The sequence below is a fragment of the Pseudonaja textilis genome, chromosome 1 (assembly GCF_049901715.1).
Source record: "Pseudonaja textilis isolate UNSWEBS1 chromosome 1, rPseTex1.2, whole genome shotgun sequence".
NCBI classification, from domain to species: domain Eukaryota; kingdom Metazoa; phylum Chordata; class Lepidosauria; order Squamata; family Elapidae; genus Pseudonaja; species Pseudonaja textilis.
In genome coordinates, this window is record NC_141990.1 from 153,770,594 (window position 1) to 153,791,599 (window position 21,006).

Genomic DNA, 21,006 nt, shown 5'->3' on the forward strand with positions numbered 1-21,006 from the left:
TGTCTGTACATTTATTAAAAAGAAAAAAAACTGAAATATCACATTGGCATAAGTATTCAGACCTTTTGCAACAACACATGAAATTTACCTCAGGTGCCTCCCCTTTCTCTTGATCGTTGCTGGCATGTTTCTACACCTGGAGTGGGATCGACCTGTGGTAAATTAAATTGATTGGACGTGATTTGGAAAGGCACACACCCCTTCATAGAAGGCTTCACAGTTGACAATGTATACTGTAGCAAAGCAAAAGGCATGAGGACAAAGGAACTGTCTGCAGAGCTCAGAGACAGGATTATTGCAAGGCAATAGATCTGGGGAAGGCTACAATAAAATTTCTGCTGCACTGAAGGTTCCTAAGAGTACAGTAGCCTCCATAATTCTAAAATGGAAGAAGTTTAGTAGAACCAGGACTCTTCCAAGAGCTGGTTGCTCATCAAATTGAGCAATCAGGAGGTGTGGTGGGGGAAGGGCCTTTGTAAGAGAGATAACCAAGAACCCGATGATCATTCTGACTGAGATCCTGTGTGGAAATGGGACAGAGTTCCACAAAGACAACCATCACTATAGCTCTCCACTGATCTGTTCTTTATGGCAGAGTGGCTTAGACAGACAGGAGTTTGCAAAAAAGCACCTGAATGAATATCAAATGGTGAGGAACAAGATTCTCTGGTCTGATAAAACAAAGATTGAACTGTTTGGTCTCAAATGTAAATGTTATGTCTGGAGGAAACCAGGCATCATCACTTGCCCAATACCATCCCAAGAGTGAAGCATGGTGGCGGCAGCATCATGCTGTGGGGGTGTTTTTCAGCATCAGGGACTGGGAGACGGGTCAGGGTTCAGGGAAAGATGGATGGAGCAAAGTACAGGGATGTTCTCAATGAAAACATTTTTCCACAGCGCTCAGGACCTCAGATTTGGCTGAAGGTTCACTTTCCAACATGACAATCCTAAGCACAAGCCAAGAAAACACAGGAGTGGCTTAGGGACAACTCTGTGAATGTCCTAGTGTGGCCCAGCCACAGGCTTGACTTGAATCCTATTGAACATCTCTGGAGGAACCTAAAAATGGTGTCCACCGACAGTCGCCGCCCAACCTGATGGAGCTTGATTTGCAAAGAATGGTAGAAAATCTCCCAATCCAGGTGTGCAAAATTTGTTGCATCATCCCTAAAAAGACTCGAGGTTGTTATTGCTACCAAAGGTGCTTCAACGAAGTACAGAATGAAGAGTCTGGATACTTATGCCAATGTGATATTTCAGTGTTTTCTTTTTAATAAATGTACAGATATTTCTAAAATTCTGTTATCACTTTGCAGGGTACTGAGTGTAAATTAATGGGGAAAAAATTAATTTCAACAACTATAGAATCAGGCTGCAGCATAACAAAATTAATGGTAATGTTTCGAGATTCGCTCACTATCCAAAAGTCTTCCCTTATATGAGTATGTTTACAGAATCACTATGATATAATCTTCCCTTGACTTTCTAGATTACTACTATTGCACATGTACATCTCTTCACTGATGATGTAAAGCTGTTCAATACAAGCTGTTCAAAGCTGTATCAGAACAGTCAAACAAATGGCAACTTCAATTCTAGCTAGGCCATATTAGGATTTGTAGGTCAAAACTAGCACTTTGAATATCATCTAGAAACTTACTGAGAGCCAGAGTGTAGGGCCTGAAGAAAGAGTGTAGTGAGCCCTCAGTACAAAGTGCCAATTAATACACAGGGTGATATGTTCTGCAACTACAATGAAGGCCCTATGTAGAGTACATTGTAATTGTTTACGTGAATGGTTGATGTTCATGAGAGTTATTGTGGCAAGGTCCTTGTGCTCCAAATAGAGCTATAAGTGCTTCACTAGCTGAAGCTGGACAAAGAACCGCATGGCCTACATTTTGGCCTGCTCAACTAGCAGTAGTTATGAGCTCAGGGCATGCCTATCTCTGGATCTGCTGCTTCAGGGCTAGTGCTTCCCCACTCAAGAGACAATAGGGAGTGCAGCAGCCTCTTCAGTGATATGGAAGTGTTGTATGTAATAGGAAACATATAAAGGAAGTTTGATCAGTTGAGAATGGGTTTTTTAAGACGCACAGCAAGATATTTTTTATTCATGATCTCTGATTAAAAATTGTAAACTAAGATACACCATGACTACATGACTACATAAATAGGAATAATACACCATTAAAAGCTGAAATGATATACAGACATGTTAGAAACTCAAGGTTAATCACGCCAAACTTGATTGCAGGAAATACGACTTCAGCAACAGAGTGGTCAATGTCTGGAATACTCTACCTGACTCTGGTTTTTTTCCCCTAATCCCCAAAACTTTAACCTTAGACTGTCTACTATTGACCTCACCCCTTTCCTAAGAGGCCTGTAGGGGGTGTACATAAGCGCACCTGTCCTACTGTTTCTTTGCTTATATGAATCCATGTATTCATAACTATGTTTTTACTTATACCTATTATCTTGTAAGCAATTGACAAACCAAATAAAATAAAATAAATAAATAAATAAACAAACAAGAATGGCTTTAAGAATAGAAAAGCGTTGAGAAATGCAGAGAACAGTATTGGTATTAACTAGTTTTAGGTATGTTTCCTCTACTTTTCTCTTAATTGCCTTAATTTCTTTGGACAATTTACTTATTGTTATGCATTTTCTGCAGGTCATAAAACTTCAGTTAATCTGAAAAGTAAATAGCATATAGCAGTACATATATTTATGTTTTCTGATACAGAATTTTGCCAGTAGATGGCACTATTATGTAATGATAGTTTGTAGCTTACTTGTGAAGCTTTTCTTTTGTATCATACTGGAGAAGTTTTAAAATTGTCTTTTCCTTGCCAGAGTCCATAGATTTTTAACAGTGTTAAACAGGGAAGCCAATCTTGAATAATACTGTGATTACTTAAGTTATTTAAATATATCAGGATATTTGTATGAACAGTATTTACATTCTAGAATCTAGATCCTACAGAGAGGGATCTGTCAAATAACAGTCTTCACAAGACAGGGAGCCGGTAATTTCAGATTCATAGTGAAAATAGTAAAACAGACATCCCTTGTATTACTTCAGATACTTCTTAAAATGCCTTAGGATTAAAGCAATTATGTGTAATACAATATTGTCTAGATTTGATGCTGTCTCTTGATTGGGTGAAAACATGAAATACAGCTTTTTCCTTGTTTGGAATAGTCTGTGGTTTTCACCTGCATTTCTACCAAAATTATGTTTTCTTTATGTAATCTCAAGATATTAAAATAATTGAAAGGTATATTCATAGTTTTAATAATGAAACTTAATTGGTGTTTTAATGCTTTGATATTAAAATTAAAATGAAAAGAAAGAAAGCACCATGCTGAGCACGCACAAGTTTTCTTTAACGTATTGGTTATCTTGCTACAGCAAAGCTAAAGTTACTAATGAGTTGAAGGGTAGGTGGCTGTTTTTTTGTTAAAGAAATTGTTGAATGTACTTCAGAGATTTTAAAATATTTTTAAGGTGCTATTTTGAGTAAAATATATTCACAATGACAAATTGTTTATGTAGAACGATAATTATTTAGATAAATAACTAATTAAACTTTCCTGGGAAACATTTGGAACCAATCTTGGCATTGATTATGAACAAATGTTTCATCATTCCAAATAAGTTACTTATAAAGATATATATATTAAAGCTAAGGCAAGCAAGCGTAAGTGAACAAGCATTTAGATGACCTACAATCTATTGGAGAGTTGGCATTAATTTCTAAGAAGCCACAGTTTGGCTGTTTTACTTAAGGCAATGTGCCAGCAGAAATTGCATTCACTTTAAATGAGGCTTGTATCAGTGTATCACTTTAATAATCAATCTTTTATACCTAAGTATTAATTTCCACTACGAGGTTGCTTATTATATATGTTGCAAGTATAAAAATATTACGTTGAGGGCACCTCTCCCATCTAATTATACAAACACATTTAAGTAATGTGATTTGTATTGCCATCAGTGAACAGAAAACACATGTTAGCAGAATGTTTTCCAATTTTAGAGCTGACAAGTTGGCAGGATGGCATAGTTACTAATTAAAACAACTTCCACTGGGAAAAAAAGACATCTTGAAAGTGGCCAGAGCCATAAATCATGCAAAATTGTTTCCATGTAATTATCCCAATATGAAGTAGAGGGCAATTTTAGGTGTCTTCAATAAAATATATAGCAGGAACTAAGAGTCAGGATGGGGTGGAGTGAATCCTCTAAAAATTCATACTTTCATTCTAACACATTTAGTTTATATAGAAATACGTAAACTAAATGTTCATGATTTTGTATCGTTCTGATTTTTTTTAAGTAAAAGATAAAAACTGCAAACAACACATTAATTTATGCATTTCCTAAGGCAACTGTGGAGAGAAGATAGGACACAATTTCTGTACTTTGCAGGTAGTACGAAATCCAAATCTATTCCCAACAACCTGAACTATAAGCAGGAAGTTTAATTCTCCTAGAGGTTACTTACCTGCCTGTCTTTCCCTCATGGAAGCTTGATGGTTCCGTTGTTTGAGAGTTCAAAACAGTATATACGGGGAATTTGCTTGGATGCTTGACAGAAAATAATAAACAATGTATTTTCCCTCCATTGGAAAAGAAGGTTGATTTTGCATCTTTTTTCTTTTCTATTACCTCCATTTCCTCAGTTGTTGATATTATAAAAAATGAGGTTTTAGGTTATTAAGAGAATCCTGGAAATATTTTTCTTTTTTCACATTTTATAGATCAGGCTTTCTCACTATTTCTATGGTAAAATTGTTTCCCAGATGCCTCTAATATTTCTGGAAACATGAGATTTCATATGTGAAAGAGAATGGGATTGAGTGGCAGCAGAAGGAAGCAATCTTATGTTAAAATCTATCTTTCTATCTCAGTAGAGTGTTTGCTCACTGACATTAACTCCTCAGGATTTCATAAGGTGATGTTTTCCAGTTCTGCCTGCAGAGGTTTGGGATTAAACATGAGAGGTATTTACACCAAAAGCGCTGGTTCTCTTACTAAGCAGTAGCCCTTTGCCTGATTATGAAAGTTGTTTGGATATTTGGGTTAGATTTTTTTCTCAATTATCTAGCATTTGTTAGTTAGGCTCAAGGTTTAATATGATTTTAATGGTTGCAGTAAAACAGAAAAATTAGCACTCTTTTTTTTTTAGGTTGCAAATGGGATAATCTGCAGTATTGCTGTTTCTCCTGCTAAAAAGATTAATGATTTAACCAACTATTTTTTTTATTTAATTCATATTGAGTACACCAGCGATATATGTATGTGTATACATATTTATTATTTTTAATTGAATTAAAGAAATTATAAAACTGACAACTCATCATTTGTGACTCTGGCATATCAATTTTTTCATATTCCTTATGATCCGAAAGCTTTCATAGTTGCTTCATTCTGCTTTGCAGCCATTAGAGAGTATTTCTGCAATGAGGCTTCATCTGGCTTCTTAGATTCCAATATAACTTTTCTGTCCCTCTTACTATCCAGACAAATTATACTTTCAAACAACACTAAAAGAAAAAGATTTTACATTTTTTTGTAAATCGTATAAACAGCAGTGTGTAAAATTAAATGAGTGTAAAGCATTACTGAAGAGTTTGTTATAGATCAAACTACAGTAGGGTAGTTATAGTATCAAATATCTTTTGAATATATGCATCTAAGTATACACATTGAATAAAGAAGTAGTTAAATAAATAAAATGTATTTTTAAATAAAGCATACCTAATGTATCCAAGGTATTTTAATGTTTTTGTCGCCTATTATTTCTCTATTTGCCCCTCAAATATTTTTTAATATATTATTTCAGTTTACTAGTAAACACTTTATAACTTTAGTCAGTAAAACACTTACAAAGTATTTTTTAATTATGTATCTCGTCTTCAGAAAAAAAAGTTACAGGTCTTTAAAATGCCTAAACAAAACATAGTTTTGCTATATAAGGTTTCAACAGAAGCACCAAGGTCTCATTCACCAAGGTCTCTAGGTTTTGCCTAAAGTCAGATTATTGCAAATAATCCCATATATATCATCATGGTAAAAAGGAGAGATTTAAGGTTTACACTTTATATATGCAATAAAAACATGACTATTTATTTAAATGCAGAAGTATGAATATAAATGTAGAAAATATGCCTATTCATGTAATTCTATAAAGTAGGGCAACAGATAATGTTTGAAAGTCTTCAGTGAATTTTGTTTTGAATTGAATCTTACATAAAATTGAATTTAATATAGACAGACAGAACTTTATTTCAGTCATTGGCCAAAGAAATTCAAACAATGAAATGAACACAAAACTATCCTCTAACAAGAACTATTAACAACCACTTGTGGGCAAATAATGCAGCAAAATTTTACTACTTTTAGAAAAATAAATTTATCTTTATTATTTATAGCCTTAGTGCACAGAAAATATTAGAGTGCCCTGGAAATGTAAATAAAAGTTGTAATCTATAGGGACATTTGTCATGGTAAATGTCCCTATAGAATTGACAGTACAGAAAAACATGGGCTGGGCTTTGTATGATCCCCATATCACAGGGACAGTATGGGGTTTCATATGGGGTTTCACTATATTTCCGTTCTAGGACAATTGTAGGAAATCAAACTAAGGATAAAGCTTTCCTAAATTTGGGGAATGTAGAATTAAATGTATCTTTTGCTAAATTATTTTTATATTTATATAATTATATAAATTTTTATATTTATATAATTATAAATATAAAATACAGAGACAACTGGTAATCATGGCTTAAGACCTCCCTCTTGAGTTGAAAATTAAAAGTATAAGATTATGTAAAACACAGGAAGAAACTATTAGCATACCAAATTATTTCTGACTCTTGTTTATTTGGAAAAAGTGTTAATTGGATAATGAATATTCTAAATGTTTATACACTTCTTTTAAAAGGCTGAATTCCTTGGTAAAATAGTCTTTATTTCAATATGGAAGGAAGCCATTTCTGTGCCAGTAACCACTATAAATCCATTAAGATATGTAATGACAGGAATGAAACAAATTAATTCAGAACAGATACAAGTATAACAAATGTGCTAATAAATACTTGGATAGTAAGACTAAGGGTTAACCCTAGTTTTCCAATCTGTACAAAAACTGAGTATTTCAAGTTGTGTATGGTCATCATGTCTTGCTGTGTGTGCTAATCTGATCACTATAGAATAAAGATGGTAAACTCAGCAACCTCTGCACACTATTTTTCTGACTGCAGTTCCTCAACATTGTGATGCTAAATTTGAGCAATATATGGTGACTTTTCGTGGTGTGATATGTTCTGCCACATAAATCTCAAAATAAGAATTGGGAGGCTTAATACATTTATTTCTTGCCGTACAAGTGTGCCAAATTCATAATGACTTTTCACATAAAGTTTTTGGAGCTCCCTTACTGGAAGCCAACAATCTCTTCATGTTGACTGTAATGTATGAGGTGGTTCTTAATACTGCCTTTTGTAATAGTTAGCTTGCTGTTTAAGAATCATGAAAAGGTGTGCCTATAATGATAGACTAGAAGATAAATACATAAAGACTGGAGTGAAATGTAGAGTGTCATGGAATGAATGGAAATAGCATTTGTAGTACGCTGTCATCGCTTATGCCAGTGGCAAGGGCTGGCTGAATATTTTGAAAGAAAAAATATTTTCATTTCAATTTTGTAAAGTATTTCAGTTTGCTGGATATACTTTTTTCAATAATATCTGCCTAGGGAAGTGCCTTGAGACTACTAGCACCATGCAAATCCATTATGACTTATTAGATAGCATATCTTACAACCAAGTATTTACATAGAAAAATAATGATTTAAAATGTTCAGTTTTAAATAAATAAGGGTTATAACTTCCAAAAAATGTACTAGATAATTAAGTGTACTAGATAATTTCAATGCATACATTGAAAACAAAAATAATTATTGATCCCATATTTACATTTACAATTAAACTAGTACCTATTTATTTTTCATAATTATTTGAATTATTAAGGTCATTGATCAAATCATTCATTAAAGTCTTTTTCTGCTTCTTATTTATAGAAGGACACACTGGATTATTTCATTGTACATGCAACAAAATATATTAAATCATGAACCATTTAAGTGAGGATATTTGACTTCAATAGACTTAAACTGACTTTGTATCTACAACTTTTCTATGGCAATATTCTAAACCGAAAATAACACGATATAACATAATATTTACTGTCTGAAACATTAATTTGTAACTACTAGTTGTTGAGAATTAATTATAATACTTAAAAATTTTCTTCTGAACTGAGGGCATTTCACATTTGTATAGTTGACTGTATGATTGGATATCATTATTCTAGTTGGAATCATTCATCTGCTTTCAAATATTCACATATTTTTAATTTTTTTGGCAAATTAAAAAAAAATTTTTTTAATCCTACCTTGTTAAACCTCTAGTAATCTTTATTGTGTTTTCTTTGACATATTTATTTTAACCTTATGAAATTATTTTTTTGGGAAAAAAACCCTAGCTTCCAAAATCAGTTTAAACAAACTGTCTTCATTAATGTAGTAAGTGACATTTACTGGTAACCATATTATCTGAAATTTATTGAAGTTTATTGTGCTTATTATAACTCTCATTTCATATATGAATTAAAAAGTGGCTTTTAAAATCATGTTAGAACGATAATTAATATTTATTTAAAAAAAAACAAGTAGAATATGGAATAAATTTTTAGTATTCAAGAAAGGAGAAAATCAGTTTGTTTTTTCATATCTGTGTAATATCTGAATAAAAGGTATTGTTTTTGGGATATTACCCATTAGACTGAAAAATTGGAAGCTTACTTGCTTTCAGTGTCTTTGTATCAAATGTATTCTCAGAATTTTGACGGGTTTCATAATTTGCTTTCAAATATTATTAAATCTTATACTAAATGTATGTCCACACACAGTAACATCAGAATAATGAGAGATTAGGATTTATTATTCAAGTGAAATAATGACTCCCTACAATTTTAATAATTTTGGTGTTATTACATATGTGAATGTCTTAAAACTCAATGCGCTATTGCTATAACATGACCACTTGTAATTTCAAAAGATAGGTCTTATATCCAGGCTTCTTTAAAATGTGAAGAATTAATTCAGTGAAGCATGAAACAACTTCTTAGTAAATGGAAATAAGTTTACAGTATGTGATTTTCATGCCACTATTCTTAGGTAATCAGATAATGTTTTTCTCCCCAGTGGTTATTATACAACTCATGGTTGGTTTTTTGTGACAATAAAAGTTTCAGTGTAACTTTCCAATCATATTATATACTGGCTTATTTATCCCTCTGTTTGTGATATACAATATATTTGTAAAATGATACCTTTGGAAACATTTAGCATTTTAAAATACTACTATGCCATTAACATAGATTCCTCTGATGTTTTCTTCTTGAATATATAAATGATTTGAGGAGAAAACCTTTGCACTCTCTTAATATGGTCAATACAGCTAAACTAAACATAATCTACTGATAAATTATGGATCATGCCCCTACCCCAACTTTTCAGGATTAGTTTCTATCCAGAAATTCTCATATGGAGAATTAAAAAGGCATTCACATTACAATATACCAGAGGGAGAAACAAGGTAGGTTTTTTTTAGTTTCTTTTACATTCTTCCCTTTCAATGTACTTTAGAACACTGTGTAGGGGGGAAAGCTAGTTTAAAGTGAGTTTAGCACAAGAAATGAACAGGTGAGAAAAGAACGTATATTTTAGTTATTATAATGGTGTTTAAAATAACAAACAACCAGAAATAAATAAAATTAAACATTGGTGACCTTCAGCTCTGCCTAAAAACAATAGCCCTTCCTCAAATGTCCCAGAAATGCTTTTCCAAAAGGCAACTGGACTTTCTTGTTTTTTTCTTTGAAAATGTTTCATTTCTCATCCAAGAAGCAGAATGTTTTCCAAGAAAAAAACAACAAGAAAGTCTACTTGCCTTTTGGAAAGGCACCTTTCAGACAACTGTGACCTGGATGATTGAGAATCTTCATAGACATTCTTCCTCAAAGAGGATTTTTTAATGTCATCCTTTCTTTCACTTTTCTTCCATTAATTAAATCATTTTTACCTCTTACATCCACTTATAACCTCAGTATTGGATTTTTTCTCTCTGCCCAATTCCTTTTTTCAACAATTTTATTAAGGATTATATAAAATGGATGAAATACAAAAATTAATACCAAAAATATTTTAAAAAAGAAAGCATGGAACTCCCACCCCCCAAAAGATAGTAAGAAAAACAAAACTTTCTCTTTTATCCCCAGCAAACATATTCAACATTAACAGCTTATTACTGTCTCTTAAAATATGACCAGATACATTTTTATCTCATACCTCATCCCATTTTCTATGAACTCCTTTCTAAATCTTCAATTTTTCTTATTAATCAACAAAGGTCCAGTAAAATTAACAAAATTTACAAAAAATTATAAAATGTATTAACAAAAATTAACAAAAATATGTAACAATATAAGTATATAATCCCCCATTTCGTTTAGTCTAAATCCCCCTCTCATCCCTCTTTTAACAATTAAACATTGCGTGCACAAATAAAAACAAAAACTAGTAAACATTACCAGAAATAATAACCCCTTCTTTGCACAGTTCCATTCAACAGTTTTGTCTCAATTTTAATGGTATACCTTGCCAAATCTATATTTTTCTTCTGCATATATTTCTTTCTGCTCTCTCCATAGTTCTGTTAAAGCTGATTTTTTGAAAATGTATTCATTTGCTTTAACTCACATCTTCTCTTCATGTCCTCCCCACATGTTGGTTTCCAAAACTTTAAATTCCTTAAATTAGCGTGTTCCAGGGATATTATGTTCCTTATCTTCTTGAATATATCATATGGGTACTTTCTAATGATTATTTAAAACATGTTTGTTCTTATGCCATTTAAGATCTACTTATCTTGTTTTTTTTTATCTTGTACTTATCCTAGCATGTCTTGTTTAATGTTGTCTTGGATCCAAAATAACTAGTCAGAAGTAGGAACTGTATCACTGAAAAACAAATCCAGCTGACCCTGCTAATATGACCAATTGTGAGGGATGCTGGAAGAGGCAGCAACATGATAAATTCCTCCATAATTCCACCAGAGATGGGGGAGCCCTGCCATTTTCACTAACTCACTGCTGCACAAGATACTATTGGAATTTTTAGGAAGTATCAAAAGCTGTGAGCAAAGAGAGGTATAGGAACACTTAACCATAGGCAAACTGTTCATTGTTCCTAGGTTCAAAGTCTAACCTTCTAAGCATGAAAGAGAAGCTTATAGGGCAGACAATGTCACCTTTGTTGGTGTTTTAGAAATAAATAACAGTTATAGATGAAAATAATTTCCTGTCTCAATGATTTAAAACCAGAAAAAGTATGTAGAATCTGATTTAGTGAGAAAAGAAAAGAATACTTTATTGGCCAAGTAAGATTGGACACACAAGGAATTTTCTTGATGTAAATACTCTCAGTATACATAAAGGAAAAGATAGATTTGTCAGGAGTCGAGAATCATAAGGTACAACACTTAATGATAGTCATAGGGTACAATAAGCAATCATACTAGGAAACAGTCAATATAAATCGTAAGTATACAAGCGACAAAGTTACAGTCATACAGTCACAAGTGGGAGGGGATGAATGATGACAAGATTTGACAGTAATAGTAGTGCAGACTTTGTAATAGTTGAACAGGGTTGAGGGAATTATTTGTTTAGCAGAGTGATGGCTTTGGGGGAAAAACTGTTCTTATGTCGTTCTGCATTGGATCCTCACTGGAATAGAATGCAGAGATGCTATCAATGCTGCCAGAACCTTTGTGAAGACCCTTGGAGCCGATGAGAGGCAGAAGGGAAGTGCTCAATACTGGTAATGGGTATTCTGATAACAGAAACGGAGAAACTGGTGATGATGAGGCCAAATTGGGATGTGGAGGTAAGCCTCAGTGAGATCAATGGAAGAGAGGAGGTCGCCCTCCCGGACGCACTCTAAAATAGAATGCAGGGTCTGCATTTTAAATCGCCTGTATTTTACAAATTGGTTGAGAAATTTTAGATCAAGGATGGCTCGCCACCCCCCTGAGGCTTTGGGAACGATGAAAAGGCAAGAGTAAAGCCCACGTCCCTGTTGAGAGGTGGGAACAGGTTGAATAGCCCTGATTTCAAGAAGGTGCTGAATGGCCTGATTCATGAGGGCTTGCCTGGAAATGTCGCGAGAGACAGGACAGATCAAATTTTTTTGGGGGGGGGGGGTGTTAGGAAGTCCAATTGTAACCCTGACCTAATAGTGCTGAGCACCCAGGCGTCCGTCGTTGACTCCTCCCATTTGGAGGCAAAGAAGGCTAGGTGACTTTTAATGGGTGGGGAGAACGAGGGATTACTTAGAGCGACGGAAGGAATGACCCCCTCCCCCCCAAAGGACCATTTACCAGTAGAAGGTTGTTGCCTGCCAGATGCTTCCGCCCGTTGGCCTTGAAGTTGGGAGTATGGCCTGTGAGAGCGGGGGAAGCGAGAGGAGGTCTCCGCTCGGAAGGCAGGAGGGTGATAGGGAGCAGGGCGATAGTCGGCTTTCTTCCCAGAGGAAGAGAGAATTTTACGTTTATCTCTGGTTTCGATGAGATAAGGTTCCAGAGCATCGCCAAAAAGCTTAGCGCCTGCGAATGAAACTGAAGCCAGCTTCCATTTTCAGCATGACTCCGCCTGCCAATTTCGGAGCCATAAAAGTCTTCTTATTGCTACAGAAGATGCCATGGCCTTGGATGCAAATTTGGCAGAATTGAGAGTGGCATCCGCAGTGAATTCCACCGCTGCAATAATCTTATTAAGGTCTTAGTGAGACCGAAGGTCAGAAGCAGGCAATCTGTTCTGGAGTTGGCGCAGCCACCGTAGGGGTACTCTCGTGAAAAAGGATGCTGCTGTTGAAGCCCGAACAGCCCAAGCAGCAGCCTGGTGATTGCGCTTGAGGGTATGTTCAGAGCGTTTATCATCAGGTTTCAGGATATCTTCTGGCTCCGTGGGAGTGCTAGAAGATGAGAACGAGGCCAGAACCAGAATGTCAACAGAAGGCACTGCCAGGGCATTGTCCAGAGCTGTGCTGACATTGTAGAAACGCTTATCCAGAGAAGATGGGCGAGGACCTGCTGAAGGAGAAGCGCACTGTTCCTTGACCATGTCCAGGAACAAAATGGGAGAAGGCAAAACCTCTGCATGCAGTACAGGCTTGGAGAAGACCGAATCCCCTTGGCTAGAGGGATTTCCTTGTGGCTCGGGAGCCACTTCCTCTGGTGACAGCTTGGCAGTGACCAAGGCCTTGCTGAGTAATGGCCTGAAGAGAGTAGGTTTGAAGACCAATGCAGAGGATGTCTGCTCTGGGCAAGAATCCTCTTCCTTGAAAGATTTTGGTCAAAAATCTCACCCTATTCACACTCTGAATGAGAAGAGTAAATGTGTTCAGATGGTGAAGGCCTTCCTTCCTTATCAACCTCCTCCCATTCTGGTAGAGAAGAATGGACCCTGAGGTCCCAAGGCCTGTGTAAATCAGGATGATGAGGCAAGGAACTTATAGATTGAGAAGGAAGAAGGGCCTGAACCCTTTCCAGAGGTTGAAGAATTTACTTGAAGCTTTCAGCCAATCCCTGCCTAATGGCTGATGAGACTACATCTTGGATATCCCTTGGTCTATGCTCAAAGGTAGAGGCAGAAGGCAGAAGGCCCACTGCTGTGGAAGTGAAGGTGGCTTCAGGCCTAGATTGAGGAGAGGTTCAAGGCCTGGAGGGAGGGGGAGGAGCATAGGGCACAGAAGCCTGTTGGAAATAAGGCCCAGATCTGCTTAGATCCTGAGGATCTGATTGTACAGCAACAGCCCCAGGAGACCAGGATGGAAGATGGAAAGGCTCATAGATAACTTCTCCTCCCCTGGGAGGGCTTGGTTGGGGACCACGAGTATCACCTGAAACATGCTGTAGTTGCACTCCCTTCTGTTGAATAGTTCTGTTGAACTGCCTCTCTAGAGCTGCATGTCTGCGCTTCTCTGCCCTCAATTCAGTCTGAGTTGCCTTCTTAGGGGCTAGAGCCTTAGCTTTGATTTTAGCAGCCACCTCCCTCTGGACTGATTGGGTGCATTGCCTACGTCTTTTTCTCTTATTGGGCTTAAGAGACTGTTCCACTAGGGGGGAAAGCTCTGCCAGAGCTCCATCTTGCTCCATTTGTAAAATAAAGCCTCTTGCGTTGGAAAGAAGCTGTTTAGAAATCTTTCTATTAAGCCCCTAGGGTATAAATGGCCCCCGGGCTTACAAAATGGCCGCTCACCTCATGGTGGAAGACTTGAATCCAAGATGGCCGCTGACTACAGGAAACAGGCTCCAAGATCGAAGAATCGCTCCTTAGGCTATACAGAGCCCCGAGCGAAGTCAGCAAGGGAAAACGGAGCAACCAGCCACACAATCAGCTGGCTTGTGCTCTTATCAGTTTGCCGATCATTTTTACGATCCCTCCAAACCGCAGGCCTGGGGAAGGTCTACAGACGCTGCCCAGCTTGCCTGCACAGAGCTCTGTAACACTGCTCCCAACGTTGCTGGAGAGCAGCTGCTCCTGGAAGAGCAGCTGCCCTGGGAGCTGCTTGAAGCGTGGAAAAAAGTACTGAAGATCGCAGGTGAGTGCTAACAGAATGCTTTCAGAGACACAGCTACTGACTGAAAGGAGCTGAGTCAAAAGCTGGGGTCTCTCCTTGGGGCTGGCTTTTATATCTTAGTACAGACTCAGCTAAATGATGTCATAGGAAAGAGTCAACCCATCCTGGGCTCTCGATGCAGCATGGAGGAGAACTTAAGGCTCTTTCACAAGAACCACACCCATACAGTATGTACCATGCAGTGTAGCTCCTGCTAAACTTCCTTTAGCCTGTTTTTGACTGGTGAAAGGATGTTTGTCTTTTAAGTTCTTTGAGATTCTCTAAATCTTCTACTTATTTTTAATTTTAAGAATATGAGGGAGAGGGGTATCCATTGCTCCCCAAAACGTAAAAGTGAAGAATATATCATTGTGAAAAATAAATGATATTAATTCCATCATTTACATCACAGGATTAATAATATGGTAATATATACTAAAACAGGCTAAGATTATAAGACAAGAATTCAAGCAAATATTCTATTTTCAAATGCAAAATCTATATATAAGCAATTTAAGATGGCAAAATCTGATTTGTGTGTGGTTTTTTTCTTGTCAATGATGCTAGAAACATGTTTTCTATGAAAGTAGATCTATCTTCATTTGTTGATTGTTTTGGAATGTTTACTAGACATCCTGTCAAAATGAGAACCAGCTCTCAATCTGGTCATTTATGAAGAGGAAATAAAAAATACAGATTGGAGATAGATTAATTATCCTGCAGAAAAACTTAAGTAGTCACTAAGAGCTAACACCAGATGGCACATAATCAAATGACAGAAGAAGTAAACTGATTTGTAAAGATCAGCTTTGACTCAACACTTACATGGAACAAAAGGGAACTCAACTTATTTCAAGGAACATAGCGTTACTCCTATAACATGACTAGATTCAATGTTGGTAAATACCAACTTTATCCTTTCTTAGTAAAGAATATATTCATACATTTAACAAAATTCAGTTCATTCTTTTGACTCCTTGTGTAGAATTTGTGGACACTTTGCTTCTTTTTAGAAGGATGGCCAAACAGTTGCTGTGCTTGGAAAATTATTTTTGTAGTTTTGGTCATTGTCATGTGCTGAAATTCAATCCCTGGTATCTTTGCAAAGTATCTCAGATTAAAAGTAGAACTTACCATATAGTAAGAAACACACCATTATTTCCACAATATGTATAGATTCAAAATGTTAAATCTTAAATTATTCAATTTGTAATGTTTTATTACATTGATTAAATTATGCACTCCCCAGTGCCCCTCTGAGTGAGATGGACAGTTAAGAAGTTTGATATATAAATAAAATAAATATATAAGTTTGCTAAATGCCAACTTTCTCACACTTCTTCCAGGACAACCATTCTAGAACTGTACCAGGGTTCACCTGTTCACTATTATCCAGTTGATTCAGACGAAAAGCTTGCAAGCCATCAATATGTGATTTGCGGAAATCATAAGAAAAAACTGGATACTTGTCTTTATAGTTTTTCAAATGTCATTTATAAAGTCATACAACCTGTCTTATACTACATAGTCTTTGTTTCTTGAGTTTGTCTGCAGTGATTTTAGGAGCAGAAGTGAGTTCAGTGGGAGCCATGCCTAGCAGCATGTTATGAATGGATGGAGTTCACATTGAAGACCCTTAAGATCTAAAAATTTTCACTTGGGGCAATGCATAAGAATATAATTATGCATGTGAATTGACAGATGATTATTTGAAAAACAGTTATTTTTTGTACTGCAGAGAGTAAATTTTTTAATATTTGCTTAGTAGGTTCACCAGTGAGCAAGTCATCGAGATGGTATAACAGAATACTGAAATTCTTATCTAACATTTCTTGTTACTAAAAATTACCATCTCAATAAACTATATAAGCTTCCTTTTATAGAAAGACTAAGTACTTTCTTATATGTTTGATAATTACATAAATAAATACTATTAAGTATTCAGAGAGCAGAGATATGAAAAAATAAGTGGATTTTTCAATGGGTCTTAAGATGGTTTTAATGTAAGATTATTGTCACTTTTTTCTGTGAACACACTGGCACACATGAAAAATGAAATTCTGATGCCAACTCTCTAAAGAAAATAAATTTATATTCATACACGTACATGTGCACACACATACATATGCTACACACACATACACATTACATATATATATATATATATATACACATAATATATAAATCATAGTCCATTTTGAATACATAGTGGAAAAAAATCTTGGGAGTTAACAAGATTGATACTATAAGATACAAAACTATTACAGAATCTAGTTCTGATTGGGGATACCATAAAGACTCCTCCTAGAAGGTAACAAAAGTAAATAGCTTTTATAAGTTATTTTGTGCATTTAAAAAATTGTGTGCAACATGTTCTTTCAAGGAATTATACAACATCCTGATATTATTTCTTGGCTGCCTGCTGGATTTCAGATCATGGCTGCTTTTTTTTCTTCACCTTAAATGTCCTTCAATCATATTTGCATTCTATAAGCATCAACACCATCATCTACTCAAAAAGCAATTGCTAGTCTTTTATGTAAATTATTACTCTGCAGCTTTACTGCCAAGATTTATGGCAGTATGTTACATTCAAGCACTCCTTTTCAACAACACCTGATTTCAGAGAGCTACATACAATATCTGCTAATACCTGGCATTCTCTCCTTTTCTCTTCTCCTATTTGCATTCCTTACATAACCCCAAGTCTCCTGCGGCGAGTCTCCAAATCTCTGGAGCAGATTTGGGAACATAGAGAAGTGGCAAACCTGAATCATCTGTTCTGTTGGGGAGGGAAGCAACTAAATACAACTTAGAAATTATACAAGTTGTACAATGATAAAGAAATTTTATTATTTTTCATCTTACCATTGTTTCCATCTCTTTTTGCTCTAGAATTAAGTGCATACTGTTATAGATGACTGTCTTTCTCTCTGAAATGCACCTCTGGTCGGTGAAAAGCATCTTATATGTTGAAGGTAAAACAGATATTATATTTTCCTTCAATTTTTAAAGAAACTTACCAAACCATATTAATATTCAGTTTAATGTGGTGCATTGCACTTAGTTTCCAGATTCATACAGTGTACAAAAATTTGTTATTCATTCTCTAACAAGTGACAGCATTCATTATCGGACCAACACTATCTGAACAAAAAATTGTGATTTTTACCTTGATTTTCTAACTGTTTAAAACTTTGCAGGACAGAATACTTACCTGTAAAAACTTTGAGCTGAAAATGAGGTAGATTGTCAGACTTCCTTGCTACTTATTTCAGAGAGGATAATATCCCAATTATATAACATGAATCAAATGTCTATCAGACTATTTAATACGATACAGTAGATAGTCTTTGTTATGTATTGTATTGTAATTGCAGTAAAGATTTTTTTCAAGTATTTACATGTACAGTATATACGTGTATCTACATTATGTCTATAAGAAATTGTCATGCATTTGTGCCTGGCAATTTGCATTATATTTGTGTCACTGCGTTTTTTATTTTACCATGATGAGCAAAGAAATTTAAGTGCCATAATTATGGATGTATTTCCTTAATTATCTAGACAAAGATATTGGTGTCTATCAGTACCATGAAAAGAAGGAACCAGGTAAGGTTTTGACATTTATAATAAAAGTTATAATAAGACTATAGTTAAAAATTCAGCATTTCAGAAATTGTATGTTTTTTATTTTATGTTTACATATTTGTGTAGTATATTGTCAACAATGGGTAATTTGGTTATTAAGTTTATTTTATTCCAAGATATATAATGTTTGGTAAATCATATAATAATTAAATCTACACATTTTGTTGTAATTTCTTAAGATTGTCCATCTTCTTTGTATTTCCACTTCTCTTTCCTGTCCTGTTTTTATAGTATGGCATCTTATTTGCTGATGAGATTTCAGATATTTCTATAATTTTCTACTTTTGACAAAGATCTTGTCCAGTTGTGGATTTTTTTCCTCATGGACCAAAACTATTCCCAATTACTTTGTTCTGCTACTAGTTAGCCATTAATTCATCCTACTTTTAAACTTTTTTTTTCAACAAAAAAGTATATACTTAAGAAGTTTTAAATTTCTTGTATAAAAATATAAAGTACAATATATTAAATTGGTCGAGCCTGTTACATTTTATTTATTGAAGATCCAGTAGAGGGCATTGTAAATTCATAGGAAAGCACTGATGTTGGTCTCCTGGATCCTCCTTTCCCGATATTTGAAATGGGCATTTCAGAGTGAATGATCAATTTTCTTTATCTGATTAAACTTTTTAATCCTAGAAGATTCATGATGGGCCAAAAGGTCTTTTCAGCTAGAATGACTTCCTGTTTGGTCCTTATTAAAGTGGTAGTTTGTTTGAGCATTCTATGCTGCCTCCACAAGCAGCACAGACTGGTTCTGGTTTGGATTCGGTTGTTAAGTTAATTAGAATAAAACTTGTTTAGTATCATTGTGACTGTTGAAATTGCTTCCATTTTACAAGAAATTTAGTTTACCAAAGAAGGAAAAATGTTAATTTTTTTACCAATCAAATATTTATTAAATTTATAGACCAGCATTGTTTTTCCCTGTGAAATATCTCTACTTTTCCAAAATACAAAACAGCAGCTTGCTGGCAATAGAAATTAAGATAGTTCAACTTTCTTTTTCTTCTTCTTGTAGAGCCACAAATGAAAGTTGGATATTTATATGAGAAACAACAATTAGCAGAATGTAAGAGTGTTTTCTGTTTTCTTGTTACTGCAAATAAATGTACAAATGTGTAAATGTATGTTTTTCTTTGCTTTTTAAAATCATACATACTGTAGAACTAGTTTTCTAAATGAGAGGCTGCTTTGTAAGAGAAATAGCAACTTGTCCCAGAGATAGACTTACTGTTTTTTGCACATTTTTTGGGACTATAGCTCTTACTGTTCCCATTCATTACAGCCAGGTTGGTGGAAACTAGTAATCCAAAACATGTGGAAAAGTTGCAAGTAGAATATTTGTTTTTTTTCTATTGAACCTCATGAAGGAGGTGGGTAGAGAATGGAAGAACTATTACAAAAGAAAACATTAAGCTCTGTCCTCTGTTTCTCTCAAACTACAACCTCCATGACTGATAGTGATTCTTTCACTTCACATAGTGTGTGGATCCTCAACAGTCTTTCTTAAGATGAACTCATTCAATGGACTGATTCCACTTGGGAGAGAGCATCCTGAAGAAACATGGGTGCTGAGATAAGCTGGGCTTTAAAAGTTAAAACTAATGTCTTGAATTGAATCTAGGACCCTATGGAAGCCAAGCAGCAATCAAATCAAAACTGTAATGCTACTAAACTGGTTCCTCCATTGTTAAGCAATTCACTGCTTACAAAGGAAATTTAATTAGGATCTCCAGAACTTTCATGGCCTTTATCATATTAATACCTCATCTCAAATTGACAGATAGGTAGTTTCAGATAGAAGTTAAACAGCATGAGAAAGAGGAATGAACGCTGTGTCATTCCAGATTGTTTTTGTTGCGTGCGCATTGGATAGAATTGTTTTGTTCAGGAAGTAGTAGAACTACCATAATTTTCCCAGTTCCAATTATTTTTAAGTGGCTCAAATGAATGCCATGTTTAATGAAACTGAATGCCACTGAGACATCTAATAGGGCCAGAAATAGTACACTCCCTCTACTTCCCAACAGAGACTGCCAAACAGGACAACTATTGCTATTTCCATCCAATGCCTGGGCCTGAATCCTTATTGGAAAGGAAACAGCCCATTTGTTCCCTTTAGAATCTTCATAGCGGAACTCCTACCACCTTGCCCATAATATTTCCATGATAGGAAACAGAGATTAGAGATTGGATGAAGTTTATCCAGCAAGGATGGGTGAAGAAATGACTGTTTCTGGAGAAGTTGAATCACTGCCTGGTTCAAAGAGAAAACAGTCACCACCTGTATCCACTGATCTGTACACATCCCAGATAACTGCCTGAAATGAGAGGCACAGATTCTTCAATCTTTCTCAAAATAGATGATCTTGTAAAATACAGACTAAATCAGTTTGCAAGACGTTGCTCAAGTACCATTTAACTTTGAGAAATTTGAGTGGTTTTATCTGAAACTCCTGCAAAAATATCACAGTAGCCTGTAGGAAGTTCTCCCCATCTCAGGGAGAGCCTCGTTGGTGCAGTGGTTAGAGTGCAGTACTGCAAGCTACTCCCACTGCAATTTGGCAGATCGAAACCCACCAGGCAA

General features: G+C 35.3%; 1 protein-coding gene across 2 annotated transcripts in view; it reads left to right on the top strand.

The window, feature by feature from the left end:
• WDPCP (WD repeat containing planar cell polarity effector) overlaps positions 1 to 21,006 on the top strand; it is a 179,850-nt gene that overhangs the window by 15,208 nt on the left and 143,636 nt on the right. For both annotated transcript variants that reach the window (XM_026712893.2, XM_026712894.2), the window contains exons 2-4: positions 17,661 to 17,743; positions 18,333 to 18,377; positions 19,438 to 19,488. In XM_026712893.2, coding sequence (XP_026568678.2) covers positions 17,683 to 17,743; positions 18,333 to 18,377; positions 19,438 to 19,488 — 157 coding nt within the window. In that variant the 5' untranslated portion in view covers positions 17,661 to 17,682. The remainder of the gene's footprint in view (positions 1 to 17,660; positions 17,744 to 18,332; positions 18,378 to 19,437; positions 19,489 to 21,006) is intronic.